Source organism: Eschrichtius robustus, chromosome 1, assembly GCF_028021215.1.
Source record: "Eschrichtius robustus isolate mEscRob2 chromosome 1, mEscRob2.pri, whole genome shotgun sequence".
Classification (NCBI taxonomy): Eukaryota; Metazoa; Chordata; class Mammalia; order Artiodactyla; family Eschrichtiidae; genus Eschrichtius; species Eschrichtius robustus.
In genome coordinates this window covers 87,902,423-87,922,486 of record NC_090824.1, presented here as the reverse complement: position 1 = coordinate 87,922,486, position 20,064 = coordinate 87,902,423, and the positions used below count along the sequence as shown (strand labels likewise).

General features: G+C 54.8%; 1 protein-coding gene across 1 annotated transcript; it reads right to left on the bottom strand.

Moving 5' to 3' along the window:
* Positions 1 to 7,528: 7,528 nt before the first annotated feature.
* Positions 7,529 to 18,939, bottom strand: DISP2 (dispatched RND transporter family member 2). The gene is made up of 8 exons (XM_068535462.1): positions 18,827 to 18,939; positions 13,725 to 14,054; positions 13,410 to 13,439; positions 13,137 to 13,260; positions 12,748 to 12,863; positions 12,507 to 12,634; positions 12,041 to 12,138; positions 7,529 to 10,795 (listed from the first exon to the last, which is right to left on the bottom strand). Exons 1-8 carry the CDS (start codon positions 18,937 to 18,939, stop codon positions 7,529 to 7,531), a joined length of 4,206 nt encoding a protein of 1,401 aa, XP_068391563.1.
* Positions 18,940 to 20,064: the final 1,125 nt, after the last annotated feature.

Below are 20,064 nucleotides of genomic sequence, written 5' to 3'. Positions count from 1 at the left end.
GTCTGTGAGCTGAAATACCTGAAACACCTGCCCTCAGTCCTAACTTTAATAACACTTATCCAGAATTTAAGCGGAGATTCAAAGCTACTCCTAGCGAACAGGGCAGGGTTCTCAAACAGTGCACTGATTCATTTCTCTCAACAAATATTTATTGAGCACCTGCTATGTGCCAGACCACAATTCTAAGTGGGCGGATGGGATGAGGGCAGCAAATATCAACACTAACCTGGGGTCTGCCCTCCTGGAGTTTACAATCCAGGAAACAGCAAACAATCACACAAACTTGTCAACTATATCTCAGTTAAGCTGGGGGAAAAAAAAAAAATATATATATATATATATATATTTATCAACTATAGTAAAACTATTAAGGGAAAGTACAATGTGCTATGAGAGAAAAGCAGGGAAACCTAGTTTAAATTGCAGAGTCATCTTTTTTTTTTTTTTTGGCTGCGTTGGGTCTTCGCTGCTGCATGTGGGCTTTCTCTAGTTGCGGCGAGCGGGGGCTACTCTTCCTTGCGGTGTGCGGGCTTCTCGTCCTGGTGGCTTCTCTTGTTGCGGAGCACGGGCTCTAGGTGCGCAGGCTTCAGTAGTCATGGCACGCGGGCTCAGTAGTTGTGGTGCACAGGCTTAGTTGCTCCGAGACATGTGGACCAGGGATCAAACCCGTGTCCCCTGCATTGGCAGGCAGATTCTTAACCACTGTGCCACCAGAGAAGTCCCAGGGAAGACATCTTAAGTGATGTTTGACTGACAAAAATGAGTAAGAGTTAATCAGATGAACAATGGGAAATAGGAGAGGAATGCAAAATCCCAAAGTAGGAATGGGCTTTTCCTAGACGGACTGAAAGATGGGAGGCGAATGGTACTGATAAAGCTGGAGAGATAAGTCAAATGGCAGTCTTTGTAGGCCAAAGGTAAAGAGATTTTTTTTTTTTTTGAGATTTTTTTTCTTAAGGGTAATTAGAAGTCATTGAAGTATTAGGGCAGGAGAGTGTCATTCTATTTATATATATATATATATATATTTTGGCCACGCTGTGCAGCTTGTGTGATCTTAGTTCCCAGCCAGGGATCGAACCCGAGCCCCTGGCAGTGGGAGCGCCAAGTCCTAACCACTGGACTGCCAGGGAATTCCCCAATTTATATTTTAAAAAGTTCACTCTGGCTACTCCATGGAGAATGGATTGAAGGGGAACAAGAGCAGAATTAGAGAGACAGTTGGGAGGCTACTCTCATCATTCAAGTGAGAGATGATGGGGGCTTGGCCAGGATGGTGGTGGTGGTAGTGGAGATGGAAAGAGGCGGACACATTTAAGACAGCTTTTGAGGGCAGAATCCCAGGACTCAGTGCTAGACTGGATGTGGGGGAAAGAGGAGTAAGGGGGAGGGAGATCTTAAGGATGACTCCCAGGCTTGAATAATTGTGTGGATAGAGTCATTATTTTGTGTTGGGGAGAGGTTTAGATTTCAGTTTTGAACACGGCAAACCTGAAATGCCTTTGAGACATTCAAGTGGAGCTGTCAAGTAGGCAGTTGGAAATACAAGCCTTGAGCCTGGAGGAGAGTCTGGGTTGGAGATATACTCTTGGGAGTCATGGGTATACATATGTATTTAAAGCTGTGATATTGGATGAGATCACCAAGGGAAGAAGTGTACAGAGAGCCTTAGGACCAAGGACAGGGATGGCAGTACGTAGAAGCTGCAATGATTAGAAGGTGCCAGCCAAGAAATCTGATAAAGAGGTGCCAGAGAGGTGAGAAGAAAATAAAGAAAGGGTGGTGTCCTAGAAGCCAGGAAGAAGGAAGTGGTAAACTGCTGAAAAAGGGAGTGATAAACTATTGAAAATAACTGAAAGGGCAAGCAAGATGAGAATTTAAAAGAATCCATTTAATTTAGCAACAGAGAAGTCATTGGTGTGTACAAAATCCTGCAATGAATAAACTCATGCATATGTTTTCTCACACACACACAAAAGTCACTGTTGAGTATCGGAAGAGGAATTCTGGTGGAGAGGCTGGAGTGAAGCCACACTGGAACAGATTGAAGAGTACACGAGAGACGAGGAAGCAGAGATGGCGGGTGCAGAAGAGTTTGTCTGTGAATGGAGTTAGAACAATTGGGCAATAACTGGAGGTGGGTTGTGGGGGTCAAGGAAGGGTTTTCTTGAAGACGTAGATAACAGTGGGTACATGTGCCTATGGGAGTGAGCCAGCTGAGAGGAAGAAAAGGATGCTTCAGAAGGGAGATGGGATGATCAAAAGAGCAAAGTCATAGAGAAAGGGGCAAGGGAGATGGTACCTAGAGTAGCATCTTCAAACTCCTTTGTGCATGTACCCTCACAAAATATATATTTTTAAAATGCACCCTCTTCATTTTCAGTTGATGCCTAAATTATTTCATAATTTTAAATAGTTGTAAAGGACATATTTTCTGCTTGTTGTATATTGTGTATGCTCTTTATTCATTTCTAAACTTTTTTTTTTCTCTTGGTGTTTCATTTTGGATAATATCTATTGCTATGTCTTCAAGTCCACTAATCCTTTTTTTTCTAAAACGTCTAAACCATTGATTCCATCCAGGGATTTTTCTTTTTTTTAATCAGACATTTTAGTTTTCATCTCTACAAGTTCAATTTGGGTATTTAAAATATATATATATATTTTTTTCTAAGTCTCTACTTAGCTATGTGAACATATGGAATACAGTTATAATAATGTTTGGATGTTCTTGGCTTTGCTCTATCAAGGACTTCCTCAAGCAGAGCATTCTCAAGTAGTCCTTTTATTTGTTTTTCAGAAAATACTGCAGAGGGAAGTGCCAGAGTAGGAGTCAGAATGAAGGAAGGGTCAACTGGGAAAGCGGAGGTTGGGGAGGCGAACTTGCCGACCTAAGGCTCCTTCTTAGGCTGATCAATATGAGGAGAGGAAAATTATAAAGAAGGAAGCTCTTGAAACTGATTCCCTTAAAACTATCTGTGCCCACCTACCTTCTAGAAAGTGTTTATGTCTCTGTGGGAATGCAAGCCCTAGTTGAAGGCCTCTGATGCAAAGTGTGTGAAGCCATTGATGGGGCCATTACTGCTTCTTTCTTTGTAACAGAAGGGATGGGTTGAGAAGCCAATAGGAGCACGGTAGTTGAGTTGGGGACTTGGTGCCTTGAAGGTGAGCACATTTTGCTCTGATGCCTCCAGGTTTCTTTATGAATAGAGTTTTTTGTCTACTGAAAGTTGGGGTGCAGGGAGGTGAAGGGCATCTGATGTCTGAAGCAGGTAGAGAAAGTATGAAATGATCATTGCAAAGAATGGAAACTAGTAACTGGAATGGAAGGGCTAGGCAGGGCTGAGACTGCAGGTGAGGTTGGTGGTCATGGATTCAAATCTACATCAGTCTGCCCAGCTGAGTGATATTCGTTAGCAATCCTGAAGCTCTTGTTGGATGTTTGTGAACTTGGTAAAATGTTGATCTTTTCCCTATGTTAAGGTCTAACATGAATAACCACACAGAGGCCTCATGATAACAAGTTTATCAAGGTCCTTCCAGGGCTCTTCAGTGCAAGGTGGCTTGGGACGGCCAGCCATTTACATAGGACACAGTGGCTTTCTTTTGTTTCTCATCTTCCCAGTGAATTGAGTTACAGCTTCTTCCCTTAAGCATAAACACCACTACACCTTGAGTTACTGTGGTCCCTGTGAACAAGGGTGAGGTTAGAAAGTGTAAGGAATGTCTGTTTCCCCACCCCCAAGCAAATCTTGATGCATGGCATGGGTGCCAGAGAGCTTGTCATTGCCCACGTGTATTATCAAAGGCCGAGATAAGGCCACCACGGAAGAAAAGATCAGAAACTCTCCAATATGTCCTCTTTCCTGGTACCCCTCACCCGCCTCCCTGTCTTGTCATGCACTGGGAGAAGCAGTTAGTTGGAGGGGGCTGAGGGCATTTGCCTTATAAATCTCCTGTGAGATGTCTCTTTCAGAACCAGGCTCAAGCTGAGATATTGCCTAAATATCATGGTATGGGATGTGCCCGTAAAATCTAAGATTCTGCCGGTCAAATCAATCTTTAACATTGTCACCAAAGTGCCACAGCCATGGAAGGATGGGTTTCCCCATAGTGACAAACTATTCCAAGTTACATTTTTAAAACATACGGTACACATACTCATGCTCTGGGTGTGAGTTCAAGGATCTGTGGCACAAATAGGAGAAATGACTTCAAGTCCCAAATGAGTGTTAATGCAGTGTCTCAGTGTTAAGAAACCACTTCTTGAATTTTCCAGAGCCATCGTGAATGCTTTGACTGGTTTCCCCTTGCCTCACAGCATGCATCTAAGCCTCTCCCCACATGTGTCCAGGGCCATACACTCACTGTAACCACCCATAATGATAATAATAGATCTGCTGAAACTCAAAGGAAATAGAAAGCGCTTCAAATCCCGCTTTCCAAAGTTGGGGCTAGAGAGGCGGGCGGGATTACCCGCTGCTGTGGGAAGCCTGCTCTTCGTTCGGGGCCACTCTGGGCGTGAGGTGCTGTTTTGGATTACCACTGGGTTCTTCCAGTCCTTTGGGCCCGCTGGTGTAAAGAACAAATCCAGCGGGTACCTCGGCTGCTCTGACTCATCTGCCTTCCTGAAGGGTTGTGTGGCCACAGCCTGCCAGAAGGGGACCCAGAAGTCCCTGCAGAGGGCCCTCAGTTGTGCCCGGATCCCTGATGCCCACCCCAGCCACCACTTCATGTTCTCTCGAACATTTCACTGGTTGTGTTCAGGCCAAGTTTCTGAAGCTCCAGTCCCAGACATCAACGTATCCCCCTGCAAGGCACGAAAGAGGGTGTGGAGGAGCCAGTCCTTTTCGTCCAGGGCCCTGCTGCCTTCCTACAACACAGGGCAGAAGAGCCGCGGTGAGTCACTGAGAGACCACTAAGATGCTGGACTCGCTTTTGAGTCAAGGCCAGACTTCTGCTCGTGCTCAGTAAGAAGGGCTCACCTCGTCCTCCCTCTGGCTGATGGTCCCGGACGAGACCAGAGCTCTCTCAGCCTGGCTGTGTGATAACAGGATATAGTCCATGGTGCAGAGAAGCCAGGCCAGAGAGGCTGAATTCTACTCGGACATGAAGAGAGAGAGGTCCCAGCGGACCTCCAGGGAGATGGTCCAAATTAGTCCTAGTCACTGTCTCTCCTTCCTGGTGTCAGGAGTCAAATGGGTATCATTATCTTGCAAAGGAGCCAACGTAACCGGTCATTTCTGCCCACGGTCTTCTGTCTCTTCCACAAAGCCCATATTTTCTTTGGGGTTCTGGCCTCACTTCTTATGGGTTACTTGGAGAGGGAGGTAGGGCTCAACAATATAGGAAAAAACACCAAAACACCCCCTGATTTGCCTCCAGCTCTGCCACACACTGTCTCTTTGGCCCTAGAAAAGTCCTTCCCCTCTGTGATACTCACCGATAAAATGACCTGCATCAGTGGTTTCGCACCACATTCTTCAGAGCCACCAGGAGCTTGAGGGGATCCCCAGGGTCCCCCGAGAGGCACAGTAGAAAGGGAGGCTGACCTGGCTCTGCACTCCCCCACCCACAGCGCCCACCAGAGTGGCTGCTTTTTATCTGCTTTTATACTGTTTCCACACAAGGATTCTTTGAAGAAAGGATCCTGAGGCTCCAAAGTTTGAAAACTGCTGGAATAAATGATTGTTAAGGTCCCTTCCAGTTTGAGATACTTGGACTTCTAAAGCCCAGCTCAAGTCGTTCCTCCTCCAGGAAGCCTTCCTGGTTACCATTCCTGGGTACTTGAGCTCCAGCAATAGTCAAGGTGACAGGCCTATGGCCCTCAGCATGTGCTGCATGCTACTATCAGTGACTCATCGCTGCCTGCATGTGTGTGTGAGCTGTTTCCCCAGCTAGAGAGTGAGCTCCTTAGGGCAGATGTCTGATTTTCCCTCCTTGCCTCTGTCCCCGTGTAGTGCCATAGGCAGAGTTGGTGTTCAGTAAACTTGCTGAAGCTCCAGGTGTCGTGAGCTCTCATGTGGGATAAAACCTTCCAGAGAGACCCTTTGCTTTGGGGAGGGGGCAGTCAGCCTTTGGTCTGCTGAGTGCCCCTAGAGAGACCTGTCCTTAGGAAGCTGGGACCTTGACCTGCGAAACAGCTTCAGACTTACACACTCCTAAAGAGAGCAGCCCTGAGTTCCTGCCTTAATTGAACTCTTCTCAGCCTCTACTGCCCTCAATGCCTCTCCTGGCAGGGACTCTCCACACATTGTGGCCATTGAAGAGGCCTCCTCCTCTTGACCCTGAACCTGGGAATCAGAACAGCCAGGATGCCTTACGGATGGTAGGCTTCTCAGCTGGAGCTGGAGGGAAGCACGGGGGAGATGGGGAGGAACTCCAGGCTTGCTCAGAATGTAGCTCTTTCTGGAGATGGAGGCCTAAAGTGGGGAAGGAGGGGAGTTTACTGAGAGGCACCTGCGAAGGCAGGTTGTTAGAGGGTGTCAGAGGCCAAAGATCAAGACAGCCACAGGCCAACGTCCCTGGGGCAGGTAGACAGGAGGAGAGTGGCAGTTGTGGTGGAATGAGTCAGGAAGCCTGTTCTGCCATTTACTAGCTATGCGACTTTGTGTAAATCACTTAACCTTACCTAGTCTCAATGTCTTTACCTGTAAACTGGCGGCAAAAGGACCTGACCAACTGTAGGCTACCCCATACAGAACTGGTGAGATTCCCAGGACACGACGGGTGTGGAAGTGTTCTGCAAACTAAAAGATGCAGGACGTAAAGGATTCTTATGGTTGTTAACAGGCGAGAGGCCCCTTCCATGTCAATGCAGCTTCCCATGAGGGACCATCAGCAATTTAGGGATGCTCTGAGGCTGACCATTCCTCCTCCTCCTGCTTCACTTCCAGCAGCCATCTCTGCCTGGCCTTGACGAACTCCTGGTCAGACTGAGGAGTGTGAGGGGCACAGGTAGTTAAGGACAGAGGGCCCAGCCCAATTCTGGCCCAGAGAGGATCCCCAAAGAGAAGGAAGTGTCCTGATAAAAAGCCCCTGAAAGGTGTGAGGTCCAGGAGGCTGCTGAGGTTTCCCAGGGCTCTTTTGGTTGGTGAGGTGCCCTGGCAGGGTCCCAAGGACTGGGTCCCTTAGTCCCACTGAACTTCATGTCACTTGGCATGGGGGCCAGGTCAGCCTCCCCTGATACATGGAGCTACACCTGTGGCCTTCCCCCTTCCAGAGGGTGGGTCCTGGTTGGCACTGTGGGGCAGATGCGCCCTTAGCAGGTCACAAGGAGAGCTTGGCGTTTCGCTCCAAAGACCACCCCCCGCGCCCCCCCCCCCACCACTGAATCCTCTAGATGTGGGGAGGAAGCAGCAGCCCCTACCAAGGCTGGATCATCTGGCAGGGTTTAAAATCCGCAGCTGGAGAGTGAGACCCCTCCACGCTGATGTGAGGAAACACCAACAGGCTCTAGCCTGCTGCTGCCCCTGCCTTGTCACCCCCGACAGGCTCTGGGCCCCAGTCCGGCCTCTCGGGGCCCCCCTCAGCTGCTGTAGCCTGAAGTGTGGGTGCTGGGCCTGCGCACCCAAACGTCTGGCAGATCTGGCTGGCTGTTGGGCAGCATCACAGGGCTGCCATCCCCTGGCCCCCCACGGCCCTTCCAGGACGAGCTGCTCTGGTGGGAGGCGGGCAGCGATGGATCGTACACGGTCTCCCTCAGCGCCAGCCACAGCGTGTCACGCTTCCCATTCAGCTGGCCCCGCTCAGGTACTGTTTGCTCAGTTTCATCCAGGTCCTCTGGAGAGGCACCCACGGAATCTGGCACACGGGCACTGGGCTCAGAGGTGCTTAGGCAGGTCTCGTCAGAGACACTGAGCCCCTCCAGGGTGCTGGCTGAGGAGCAGAGGCAATCAGGAGGCTCTGCGACCTGGGGTTTGGGCTTGGGGGAGCGGGCTGGGGCTTCCGGTGATGCCTGCACAGGCTCAGCCTTCTGTCCTTGGGAGTCCTGCCTGGCCCGGGTCTTGGGGCTGGGGCCAGCCTGCTTATAGGGGGAGGAGGTCTGCAGGGCTGGGCACTGGCTGAAGAGTGCCTGGTGGTCCAGGAACAGCTCCCTTGGGGAGGTAGGGGCTGGTGGGAGCCGGGAGCAGCAGGGGCCGTCATGCAGCTGTAGATCCTCAGAGAGCACTGAGGGCCGGTGGGACAGCTTGCTGGTGGCGGTACTAGTGTCAAAGCTGGGACTCCGGCGTCGTGCCAGGGGCTGTAACTCGTACTGCTCTGGGCAGGACCCAGGCGCCCCTCCCACTGGCCCTGGTCGTTGGTGGCCTGCCTTCTCCCCACCAGGCTCCCCAGTTCCGGCATCCCACGGCAGGTGGGCACAAGGCCAGAGGATTTGCCCACAGTTCTTCTCTGGTCCAAAGAAACAGCAGAGGGATTGGAAGAAGAAGCTGGCGAAGCCGCAGCTGACGCACTTCACCATCATGAGGACGATGCCCAGCTTGCGATAGAGCAGCACCGAGGCAGGCAGCATGAGCACACCGGCTGCAAACAGAGCTGCAGCCCCCACTGCCGTGGCGCAGCTGGTCTGGCGCAGCGAGAAGGCCACGCGGCTCAGGCGGTCAGGGTGTGGGCACAGGTGATAGGAGATGCAGTAGTTGACGGTGAAGTCGACCGAGAGGCCCACAGAGGCAGAGAGAAAGAGGGCCTCAGCAGTGTTGAGCTGCCACTCGAGTAGAACCAGGAGCCCCACCGTGAGCAGCACGGTGCCTGCCACGGCTGCCACAGAGAACAGGCTAAGTGGAACGTTCCAGGTGCCCAGCAGCAGTGTGGCAAAGGCCAGCGCCAGGGCCAGGCCCAGCACCACAGCAGGCTCGGTGCTCAGGCTGTGCTGCAGGCTGTACAGCTCCAGGCGGCTGGTGAACCAACCCCGGCGCAGGCCGGGAGGTGCCCTGCCCAGCTCTGCTGCCAGCCAGTAGCTGACCTCAGTGTAGAAGTGGTGGGCCTGGCTGTAGTCTGGACTATACTGGAAGTTGGTCTGGAACTGCAGGACCAGGGCGGCCAGGCCGCCCTGGGTATTGAAGCGGGCTCCCAGGTCCCGGGTGCTCTCGGGGCCTTGCTCCAGAGCCATCATCTTGAGGCAGTGCAGGAAAAGCTGGGGGACCCAGGGGAAGCCCGAGTGGCCACAGCAGAGGCCAGGCCCCAGGCGGGCGCAACCGGGGCTCTCCATCCAGCGCCGGAGGGCCTCCACGAAGCACAGTGTGGGCCAGCCCTCTGGCTGGGCCCCAAAGAAGCTCTGATTCCGAGCTCCCTGGCAGAGTGCCAGCAGCCAGCGCTGGGCCTCAGGACTGCTGGCCGAGAAGGCAGGGTCACTCACCAGAGAGCTGTTGCTGCGAGGGTCCAGGGGGTCGCCAGTGTCCACCGGCAGGATGCCCCACACCAAAACCACAGGCATGTGGCCGCCCTCGCCCTGAGGCAGCCGCTCGAACAGAAACTGCTGACGGTACTCGGCGTCGAAGCGTTCGAAGGGGTGGCTGGGCCGGAAGACCTGGCCGCGGGGCGGCGGCAGCGTGGGCAGCCGCAGGCGGGGGCTGACGCCGGCGATGTAGGCGCCCCCCGCCGCCAGCGCGGCGAACCAGCAGATCCAGATGTAGCGGAACTTGATGACGCCGCAGGGCAGGAGGCGCTGGAAGAGCAGGCGCGAGGTGCTGGCGGCCGCCCTCCGAAGCCCGCGGAGCCGCCGGTGCAGCGCCAGCGCCAGTCGCCGGGGCGCGCTGCCGCCCCACGGGCCGCGCGCCCGGGCCGCACAGCCGCGCGCTAGGTAGCGCTCGTAGAGCACCGCGGAGGAGGGCAGCCAGGCCAGCGTGAGCGCCAGGTGCGCCAGCACAGCCGTGCCCATGTAGAGCGCGAAGCAGCGGACGGCGGGGAGGCGGCTCAGGTAGCTGGCGTAGAAAGCCGCGCCCGTGGTGAGGCCCGAGACGAGCAGCAGGTAGCCGAAGTGGTGCATGGTGCGGCCCACGCGCTGCGCCAGCCCCCCGGAGGGCAGCTGGCTCTTGCTGAGGCGCCAGAGGTCAAAGAAGATGAGGGTGTGGTTGGCGCAGACGCTGCTCAGCAGGACAAGGGCCGCCAGATTGACGAAGGGGAAGTAGGCCATCCGGAAGGCCACTCGGTAAAGAAAAAAGGCGAGCAGCAGGGAGCCCAGCACCCCCAGTAGCACCATGAGTGTGAGGAAGAGGGAGCGCAGGTAGAGGGCGATGCTGAGGAAGATGGCAGCCAGGGCCAGCAAGGGGTACACCGTATCCTGGGCCAGGTAGTGCCTCAGCAGCTCCTGCTTGAGGCCCAGGTCCATGCCAGTGATGGACGTGTAGTTGTCGGAGAGCCCCCAGGGCACGGCTAGGCGGTCCAGGTAGATGCCCATCATGGAGGCACCCTTCGGGGTGGGCAGGAAGAGCAGGCTGTACTTGAGGGAGGGCACCTGGTAGTCAGCCGTCTGGGGACTCAGAAAGTCCCTGTCCAGCAGGAAGTGCAGGAGTTGGTAGACAGCACTGCTCCGGGAGCACTTGGTGGGAACCTGGGCACAGCGCGGGGGCTTGTCCTTCCCGGGTCCCAGACAAGAGGGCACCAGGGCACCACGGTGATAGTAGAGGGCACAGGCCCGCAGCAGGGCCAGCGTGCGGGCTGCGTCGGCTTGAGTAGTGTCCAGGCAGGAAGAGCGATTGGAGAGCACGGCCACATAGTTGCCCAGGGACCAACTGGGGCAGCACTCGTTGGCTGCTGTACGCTGGCACAGAGCCCCAAAGCTGGTATGGGAGCGGACCTATAGGACACACACAGCAGGAGAGAGCTCAGGGACAGTGCAGGGTCCCAGGTTTCCCCAGCGCTGTCCGAGGCCCTCTCACCTCCTTTCAGGCTGCAGGACAGAGGCAGAGAGGTATCTTGACTGCCCAGCAAAACCTGACTGGTCAGGCCCAGGTTCCAGCAGCTACATCTTGACTCCATCAAAGAGAAGCCTCAGGAATGCTGCCCCAGGCCTCAGCCTGAGAGGTCTTGCCCTAAAGGCCCCAGCAGGTCACACACCCCAACTCTGCACTGCCTGAGACAGGAGTAGGAGTGGAAGTGGCAGCTGCAGATGGAACGGGGCCAAGTGTCCAGGGAACTGGACAGGTAGGAAAAGTGGAGGCCAAAACATTCCAGGATCAGGGTCACTGCCAAACCCTAGCCCCCATCTCTGTCCACTGGTCTGCTTAAACCTTGTGAGGGACAGGGCTGTTTCTTTTTCAGACCTCATGCCTGTTTTTCTCACCCACCCTGATGCTGACATTACAATAGCTGGTGTAGTTACAGAGAATGCCAGCCTGGGAATCAGAGGCCCTGTACTGCCGTCAGCTGGATGTATGGCATTGGGCCTGAGATCATGGTGACAACAGTAACATTTATTGAGAGATCACTATTGTCAGTCATTATGCTATATTTTTTACAAATTCTACCTTGTTTCATTGTCACAACACCCCTATGAGGAAACTACCATTATTCCCATTTTATATATACAAAGACCGAGGCACCGAGAGGTTGAGAAATGTGTCTGAGGTCACACAGCCAAGGAGTATTAGAGCTGGCCTTGAATCTGACTCCAGAGCACACGTTCTTTAAGCCTAGTGGTGTTCACACTGTTTTTAGTAGCGAAACTTTCTTCAGATGTTATAGCACATGGTTCTCCAGTTAGCATGACTGGATCTGCAGTGCTTGGGTTGATGGGGACTGGGGGCCTTGGGCTGGGGCCTCCTCAACAGCTCTTGAGGCTCCTTTTCAGGACCTTTCGAAAATCCCCAGGCTCTTGCAGGGTCTGTCTTCCAGCACCTGTGTCTTGGCTCTTCTGGAAACAGCTGACTCTTCTCTCCCCGCCAACCCAGAACCTCTCAGCAGGGTTGCAGTAATTTTCTAAGCAGGGAATGCTCTCTCCTGGTCCAGGCCGGGAGTCCTGGCTCAGCTGTATTTCCTTATGCTCAGGTCCCTGGTGTCCCTGGTTCCCCTCCAGCCCCTGGCACCTCCCTAGCCAGCTCACCTGATCCTGTTCCATGCGACACATGGAATGGATGGCGTGCAGGTTCCACAGGCTGCCCGCTGAGGTGGACATGAACACCAGCTGTGCATAGCTCTTCTCTGCAACACACCACCCAGAGCTCACCCCTTTGGCCCCAGGTCCTGGGCCTACCAAAGGGAAGACGCTTACCCAGGGCCACATGAGGTTTAGATTCTCAGGAGCCTGAAACCTGTGCCTGGCTGCCTGATCCTGGGCCTGCATCCCTCCCCTGTGGCACACCCCCATCCAGCTTGCCCCTACCTGGCTGGAGCACCTGACACCTGCCTCATCCTCCCAGCTGTAACTCAACTTCCTTGGCTTGAATGTGACTGGCCAGGCTCCTTCCCCTTCTGTCTGCCCAAATTTGTTCTCCTGGGCTCTCCTGTTCTAGTAGGTGGGGAGGGGGGTAACCACCATTAAAGCCAGGACTGGCCAGGCTGCAGCTTACCAGGGGGGCCACAGAAGAAGCTCTCTTGCCCTCTGGCCTCCAGGGGCTCCACCATCCTCCAAGGCCGGACCATGCCCTCCTGGGCACTGCTCCAGGGTGTGGGGCTCAGAGTGGTATGGGGGTTTGAGCTGAGGTAGAGAGAAAATCTGTGCCAGGCCCTCTGACCTGCCTTCGGCTGCTCTCTGGAGACCTCATTCTTTCCCCGGTTCCCCCCAACAGTGGAAAGATGGGAACCCATTACCTGTTCAGCTCAAGGTCTGGAGAAAGGGAAAGCAGCTTCTTGGGGCCTGTGACGGACTGCAGTGCTCTCCAGACCACTAGCTTGCGCCCAATATCCGTGTCCCGAGGCTCAAAGCCCTGCAGGGAGGAGGGCAGAGAAGATCAGGCCGGCAGGAGGGGGAGTTCTCCTTCTCCCTTCTCGGCTCTGCCCCTTTGGGTCCCTGGAGCAGGGAAGGCTGGCCTGCCTGCCTGGATTGTTGGACACGAGGATCACCTCTATACCATCTCCCAGCTCTCTCTGTAGAGCCCACTGCTGCCACCCCACTCCCAGCTGGGCCACTCCAATTTTCTGCCCCAGACTGAGCTGAGGTGGCCAGGCCTGGGGGCCCATCCCTCCCCTTGGTCCCTCACCAGTAAGGGCTTGGAGAAATCGGGTAGCTGGCCCCCCAGCAGTCCAGCCAGGGTGCAGAGGAGGATGACAGCCAGACACAGCAGCAGCACGGCCACTGGCCACTCAGCAATCAGCTGGGAATAGCTGGGAAAGAGGAAGAGATCCCACATGAATTAGCGCTGGGTGTGATGGCAGGGAGTGCGTGAGCTTAGAAGCCACCAACAAGGGATGGTGGGGCTAAACTGGGCACTGGCCTGGTCACCCCTAGGGCTCCAGAGAAGGCCCAGGCCTACCTCTTTGGCATCTGGAAGGCCCGTACCTGCCTGTGGAAGAGAAGAAAAGACGCTTGCTAGAGTCCTCTTGTAGGGTGGGAGGTTGGGGTGGGGGTGGAGGATAGAGGAAGATGGCATCAACCCTTTTAGGCTTTCCCACTCCCAAGCTCCAACACTTCCTTCCTCTTCCATCCAGGCTGCCTCCTCCATCAGACGCAGGGGACATCCTGGGCTGCCTCCTAGTGAAGGAGTCCAGAGCCCGGGGGCGGTCGACCCCGCTTTTAAGCCCTGCCCCACCTTCCAGGGCAGCTGGCAGGCTGCTGGACCCCTCCTTACCTGACGCTGACCACGTGGTGCTGCACAGATGCTGGCTTCCAGGCCCCATCATGCTGTGAGGGGGCTGGGGAAGGGCTGAGGCTAGAGCCATGGGAGCACAGCGCTGCCCGGTCCCCAAGCCCTGGAAGGGAGCTGCCCCTCCGGTATTCCTGTGGTGCCCGGGGATAGGTAAAGTGGGCAGGGGCCAAGGGGCTGGATGGGCCCACAGGATGGAGGGTGGAAGTTGCTGGTGGGGGTCCCGAAGAACTGGAAGGGTCCTCAAGGGGGCAGCTGTGGAGGGCGCAGCTTCTCTCTGGGCTTGCCTCAGGGGCCACAGCCTTGCTCTGGGACCTGGGGAGAGAGGAGGCAGGGAAAAAGGGGGTGGGAGACAGCGGTGGTCCACACCGTGCAGCAGCCTTGCTCAGTGAGCTGAGACTGACGGGGCTCAGGCTGTTCTATTCCTAGGCCTGGGGAGAGGCAAGGAGGGTGGAGGCTCTGGGTCTACACCCCCAGCCTACTTCTTGGGGTCCACTGTCTCATTCACTCATCTGCCCATGCACCTCAAAACACATATGATCTTATCTACTCCTTTAAAAACCACACAGGGGAAGTACTTTCCTTCTTTTATAGATTTGAAAACTGAGGTTCAGTGAGCCCTGAAGAGCTGGGCCTTGAACCCAGTTCTGACTTGCAGCCCTGTGCTCTTTCTGCTGTAGTTGTCTCTTCATCCTCTTGTCAGACGTTTATTGAGCACCTGCTGCACTTTTGTTCCCACCTTAGAGCCTTTGAGCTTTCTTTGCCCTCTGCTTGGGATGTTCCTCCCCAGATAATTGCACGGCTCACACCATTACCTTCTTAGAGAAGCCCTCCCTGACTACCCTCTCTAAATAATCATCCACCAACTCCTATCCCCCTACCTACTCTATATTTCTTCCTAGCATTTTCCACAACTGGACATTGTATTATATATTGCCATGTTTACTGCCTGTCTCTCCTAGGGAACATGAGCTCCGGGAGAGCAGGGCCTGGTGCATTTGTTCATCTGTGTGTCCCCAGTGCCTTGAGCAGCACCTTGCACACCGAAGGTGCCCCAGGGATGTTTGCTGAGTGAAGGCTGAGTGCTGGATGGGCTGCTAATAGTGGTGCCAGGATGAATAAAGCCCGGTCCTTGTCCTCCAGGCACTCATGGTAGGTGGGCGATATGCAGGGGCCACCGTGTTGAGTGCTGTGAGAGGGGAAGTCACACAGGGCTGAAGGCGCCCAGAGGAGGGCCCAACTTTGACGGGGGCGGGGATGGGTCAGGGAAAGCTTTGCAGAGGCAACCACTGCCTTTTCACCAACCCTGGGCCTTGGGGCAGGAGGTTTGCTCTGCAACGGTGTGCACAGTTGGGAGAGGGAGTTGGGACCCCCAAGGAACTTGCCAGGGAGGAGTCAGCAATAGATTCCTCTTTCCAAATTACGCACGAGGGCAGCACTCTGTGCATGGACCCAGCCCCACTCCTTGGGTGCAGGCAGAGGTGGAGTCCCACCCCAGGGGCAGGATTGCCAGGCCTGGGACAGGAGAAGATGGCCACAGAACAGAGTGCCTGAGGGCCATGGCGGGTTCCCAAGGGGTTCTGGGCCCTCCAGCGAGTCTCCTTTCTTCCAGCCGCCTGCTACAACTTGCATAGCTCCCATGGGAGAGCCAAGTCTATGCTGAGCAAACCCTGGCTTCCAGTCTTGCCTGCTGCACTGCTGAAGGGGCCGTGGGCCAGAGTCCTGGCTGTGGTGGCAAGTGGACATTGCCCACAGAGGCTGGGTTCTGCCCAGAGACCAAGTAGAGGAACTGGAAAGAATAGGCAAGCTCCTCCTCTTTCTCCCAGAAGGCTGGATGGCAGACAGTCGGGGGGTGGGGTATAATTCTCATGCTTGGACTAAAATAGGGGAGCAGTGGAGGTGGGATCCTGGCTCCATCATCCTTTAACTCTGGGGTCTTGGGAAAGACACACAATTCTTGGAGCATTGGCATCCTTGTCTGCTGAGTGAGGGTACGATGATAACGCCTCCCTCTCAGGTTTAGTATGGGCATTAACTGAGGTAACACATGTGAGGTGCCTGGCGTGGAGCCTGGCATGTGGAAGACATTTACTTTCCTGCCTCTTCCCACACTCAGTGCTGCAGGGAGTGTGTAGTTTAAGAAGTGTATTTATATTTACAATTTGACCTCTTTAGGCACCTCAGATAATATATCTCCATTTGAGAACTTCTCACACCTTGAGAATCTCACTACATATATAATTATAAGTACTTTTCTTTTTGTTATCCAGAAGCAGCATCAGAATTTGTTTCATGATTTAAACCACTGATTTTTTTTTTCTTACTAACTCAACACTTAGAAAAATAGGAATTTGACTAAACTTGTTCTCAAGCAAGACCTCAGATGACCCCATAAAGTCAATGACACAGCAACCAGTGTCCTTGCAGATAAAATAGCTTATGGGCCCATCACCATGGGCCAAAGGGAAGCTGGAAAAATGACCCGGGTTCATGTGTATAAGTGTGGACATCTACTTCTTTAAGATTTTTATTCTGCAGGTCTTTATTGAGCACCTGCCACATGCTGGGCACTGTGCTTGGTCTGGGTTGGATCCTGAAGGCATGAAGGTGACCCATTAGTCTTGGTCTCCCTCTTTAGAGCAGGGCCTGCTTTCCGCAGTCAGGAGGGTGGGGCAGCCAGGGTGCCTATTTCAGCTGCGCATGGTCTTAGAGCACTCACTGAGCTTTGGGCTTATCCTAGGAGCCAGGCCCCCACTTGGAGTGTCAGTTTCTTTTTCATTAAGGGAAGCCAGCACTCCAGGGCGTGCTGGCGGAGAACAAGAACTCCAGTTGTCCTTCACCAGTCTACCAAATCTCATAAGCCACCCCCTTCCTTAGCAGGCTCCTGTTCAAGGGGGATTCCAGCATCCACCATTGGTTTGCTTCTACTGGGGTCTCCCTGGTCCCAGCCCCTTCCTCTCAATCCCTTCTATTCCTCTCCAGGGACCTAGGATCAGCTGCTCCCAAATCTCACCCTTCATGACTGTGCCCATCATTGTGAATGTGGCAGAATTTGAAACTTTCCACATTCCGACTGCTGTAGAACCGGGAGTTTGTCTTGACCCTCCCAAGGAGAAGAGCCAAACTGTTCTCAGAATAAAAGCTTTCTCCTGCCAGCCCCTGCTGCCCTCTAGAGACCTAGTGATAGTATGAGTTAAGCACCCCACGCCTTGCCTCCCCAGGGGGCTTTCATTCTCACCCTCTCAGTTCCATGGCTCTGACTGGGATGAGCAATTTCCTGGGCCACCTGCCTGGGCCCACTGGTCTGTAAGCTAAGTGATTGGGGCAGGCAGGTAGGTTAATGGAAAGTGATGACACAGGCCTCACTCATGGCCAAAGTCACAGCAGTCAGGGCCTGGCTAATAGTGCCCCAGACACCTCTCTTGGGAGCCCCGTGAGCGGAAAATGTACATGTGTATTAACCATGCCCCCAAGTCCACAGACACGTAGCCATATGGACATCCATGTGATCCTGCGGAGTGGCCAGGACAGATGAGGGAGCAATTCACGCCACTAGGAAAATAAAAAGGTAATTTTAAAAACACAAAGAATGAACTATTTCAAATTGCCCTGTTGTCAATGCATTAGTAAATGTGTGTGTGTGTGTGTGTGTGTGTGCTACCTTATTCACTCCCCAGAGTGCTACTTAGTTCAGCAGGAATGTATCTTTGTTTCTTGGATTGAAATGAATCCCTTTGCCTGATTTGTCCAGGGTCTCTGGGGAAGTGCAGAGAGGGGCCAGAGGTCTCAGGGAGTTGCTAGAAGAGAGCAAGTGATTCCTGTGCCCAAGTATGACCCCCACGTGCAGGGGAAGTGAGCAGACCAGACAGGGCTGATCCTTGGCAAAATATCCAAGGCAGCAAATGACTCTCCAGCCCCTTCTAGGGATGCTCCTGGCCCCTGCCCTGTCCTGTCACTGTCTCTGCCTTGTCCATACTTGGCTTTTTGGTCAAGCCATAGTCCCAGGCAGCCCCCTGGTCCCGGGAACACATTAAACCTGTGTACCATCCCGTTGAAGAAAGTTCTGTGGCTTTCAGACTGAAAGGTGGCTAAATCTACCCAGGCTGATGTGTCAACATAGAGGGAAGAAAACATTTCCCTCCACTTGTGGGGTCTCCTCTTCACTCAGGTACAGAATGCACATTTTAACTGGGGCAGTCTGGAGACAATGTGTCCACCTCTGCTTTTGCCCCCAAAGAACGCTTCCTATTTCAGTCCAGGCAGGAGAGAGAGGCAGTGTCATGTCAGGTGAGGGATTCTGGGGGCGGCAGACCAGGCAGGGCACAGAAATTGCGCCATATTGCTACCTGGCTGGGCTGTTCCCTCACACATATGGTGGAGGAAGGGAGAGGAGAGGCACCAAGATCTGGGCCCTCAGCGGGAAGATGTTCCTTCTGTCCCGCCAGCCTGGTGCTCCTTCAGGGACGGTACTGACCGCAGCCTGAGCCTCAGAGCCTGCCCACGCAGCGCCTCCAAAGAGTGCAGGTGGCTGCCACACGTGGGGACTCGAGCCTACACGTGCGCAGCTGGCCATGTGGGGCAGACTGGAGACAGACGGTGATGGACAAAGACAGACCCTAGCTTGGAGGCCGAGTGTCTGCCCTCTCCCCAGGACACACCTTGGAGAGTCTCCCGTCTACAGTACACGCGCACCCTCGACCACATTGACTCGCTGGAACCCGGACTGAGGTTGCTGCAGGCTTGGGGCTTACAGAGAAGACGCGGGGGCAGGGCCTAGAGGGAGGGGCTCTGGAGGCCGGAGGGGCTGGGGATACTGGGGCCTTAGAGGAAAGGTAGGAACAGTGGGTGGGGCAGGTCCTGGGGGCGGTGAGGGCTAAGGGGGCTGACAGTAGGGGCTATCGGGAGAGAGAAAATTGACCCGGCAGAATGAGGGCGTGGCCAGGGGGCAGGGAGTCTGGAGGCCCCAGAAGGGGCTCTGGAAGGGGCTGGGGACTGAATGGGACGACATATGGCGGCTACTGGGGATACCTGGGGCGGGGATTCTGGGAAGGTCTGCGAGCTGGGTCTGCGGAGCAGTCCGCCCCTACCTGTCCGGGGAGCTGCCGTCTGGAGCCAAAGGCTCCCCCTCGGGCCGCTGCTCCCCTTCCGGACCCGGGCCGGGAGCCGGATCGTTGCTGCCGCTGCCGCTACCGCCGTCCATGCCCGTGGGCGGCGCCGCTGTCCGGGCTCTGGTGCTGAAGCGGCAGCGGCGGCGGCGGCGGCGGCGGCGGCGGCGGCGGCGGGCTCCTGCGCACGCGTCGACGCCAAGCGGGTCGATAGCTGGGCGGGGCCGACGAGGAGCCCAGCCAATGGGCGAGGCACCGGGGGGCGGGGACAGAGGCTTCCCGCCGCGCCGCTGCCGGAAGGCTCGCTGTCTTTAAGACCCCCGGGCGGGAGTTGTGGGCCCTTGTACTCAGGCCAAGTCTGAGATCTGCTGTTAGGAGTCTGTGCAGTAGTTCGCACACCGGCCTTTCCTGGGGGGCATCCGTCTTCCCGTGAGGGACCAGGAAACGCGACCCCAGGCACCGTGTAAAGAGCCTCATAACTTGTAACGCAGACTCTTCCAGCCCCAAAGAGGGAGCAGCTCCAAGCCGGCACTTCACTGCTCCGGACGCTGAGGGGTTGACAGGTTGGGCTACTTTTAGACTCACATTTCTCTCGGCTCCGCTCAGCGTCCCCTCTTTCCTTCCCAGTAAGGCTAGGCACCTGCTCAAGTTGGGTCTTCACGTTGGTCTGGACCTGGGTCTGCGCCCCTCAGTTGTGGAGCCTGGATTCTGTTATTCAAGTGCAGAGTATGGCCGGGAAGAGGGACAAGAGAGACACTCAGAGAAGCCTCAACTCTTTTACAACCACCCCACTTCAGCCTGGAAGGTACCCAATAGTCACTCATTCCAGGGCGCTTGCTGCTTCCCCTGTCAGGGAATGGCTGTGAGAGAGGGGCGGTGTGATGGGCGGTGGAGAGGCCTGGCTAGAGGGCTGTTACCACAGCTCTAGAACAGATATGGGCCCTGTGAGAAGCCTGGGAGTTGGGGAGCGGAGAGGATCCCAGAAGTGGAATTTGGATGGGCAGAAGGGGTTTTACAGTAAGCAGGCTCTCTGTGTGTGTGGTAGGTGCCTTGGCTGAAGCATGGGGCTGGGGAGAGAGTCAGAACCCAGAAGTGTTTGGACTATGGGTATCCCTAAACTGTGTGCAAACCGTGTGCGAGGCATAGACCAGTAGGCATGAGGGTGGGAGAGTCTAGAGTTGTAGAAGTGGTGGCCCTGCCCTGAGTAGCTTAGTTTGGTT

Excerpts from the sequence above, each read along its gene's own strand:
- DISP2 (XM_068535462.1), bottom strand. The coding sequence starts at position 18,939 with ATGGACGGCGGTAGCGGCAGCGGCAGCAACGATCCGGCTCCCGGCCCG. Across the intron at positions 12,864-13,136 it reads ATTTCTCCAAGCCCTTACTG|GGCTTTGAGCCTCGGGACAC; the intron begins GTGAGGGACCAA and ends TCCTCCCTGCAG. Across the intron at positions 12,139-12,506 it reads CTTCTTCTGTGGCCCCCCTG|AGAAGAGCTATGCACAGCTG; the intron begins GTAAGCTGCAGC and ends GGTGTGTTGCAG.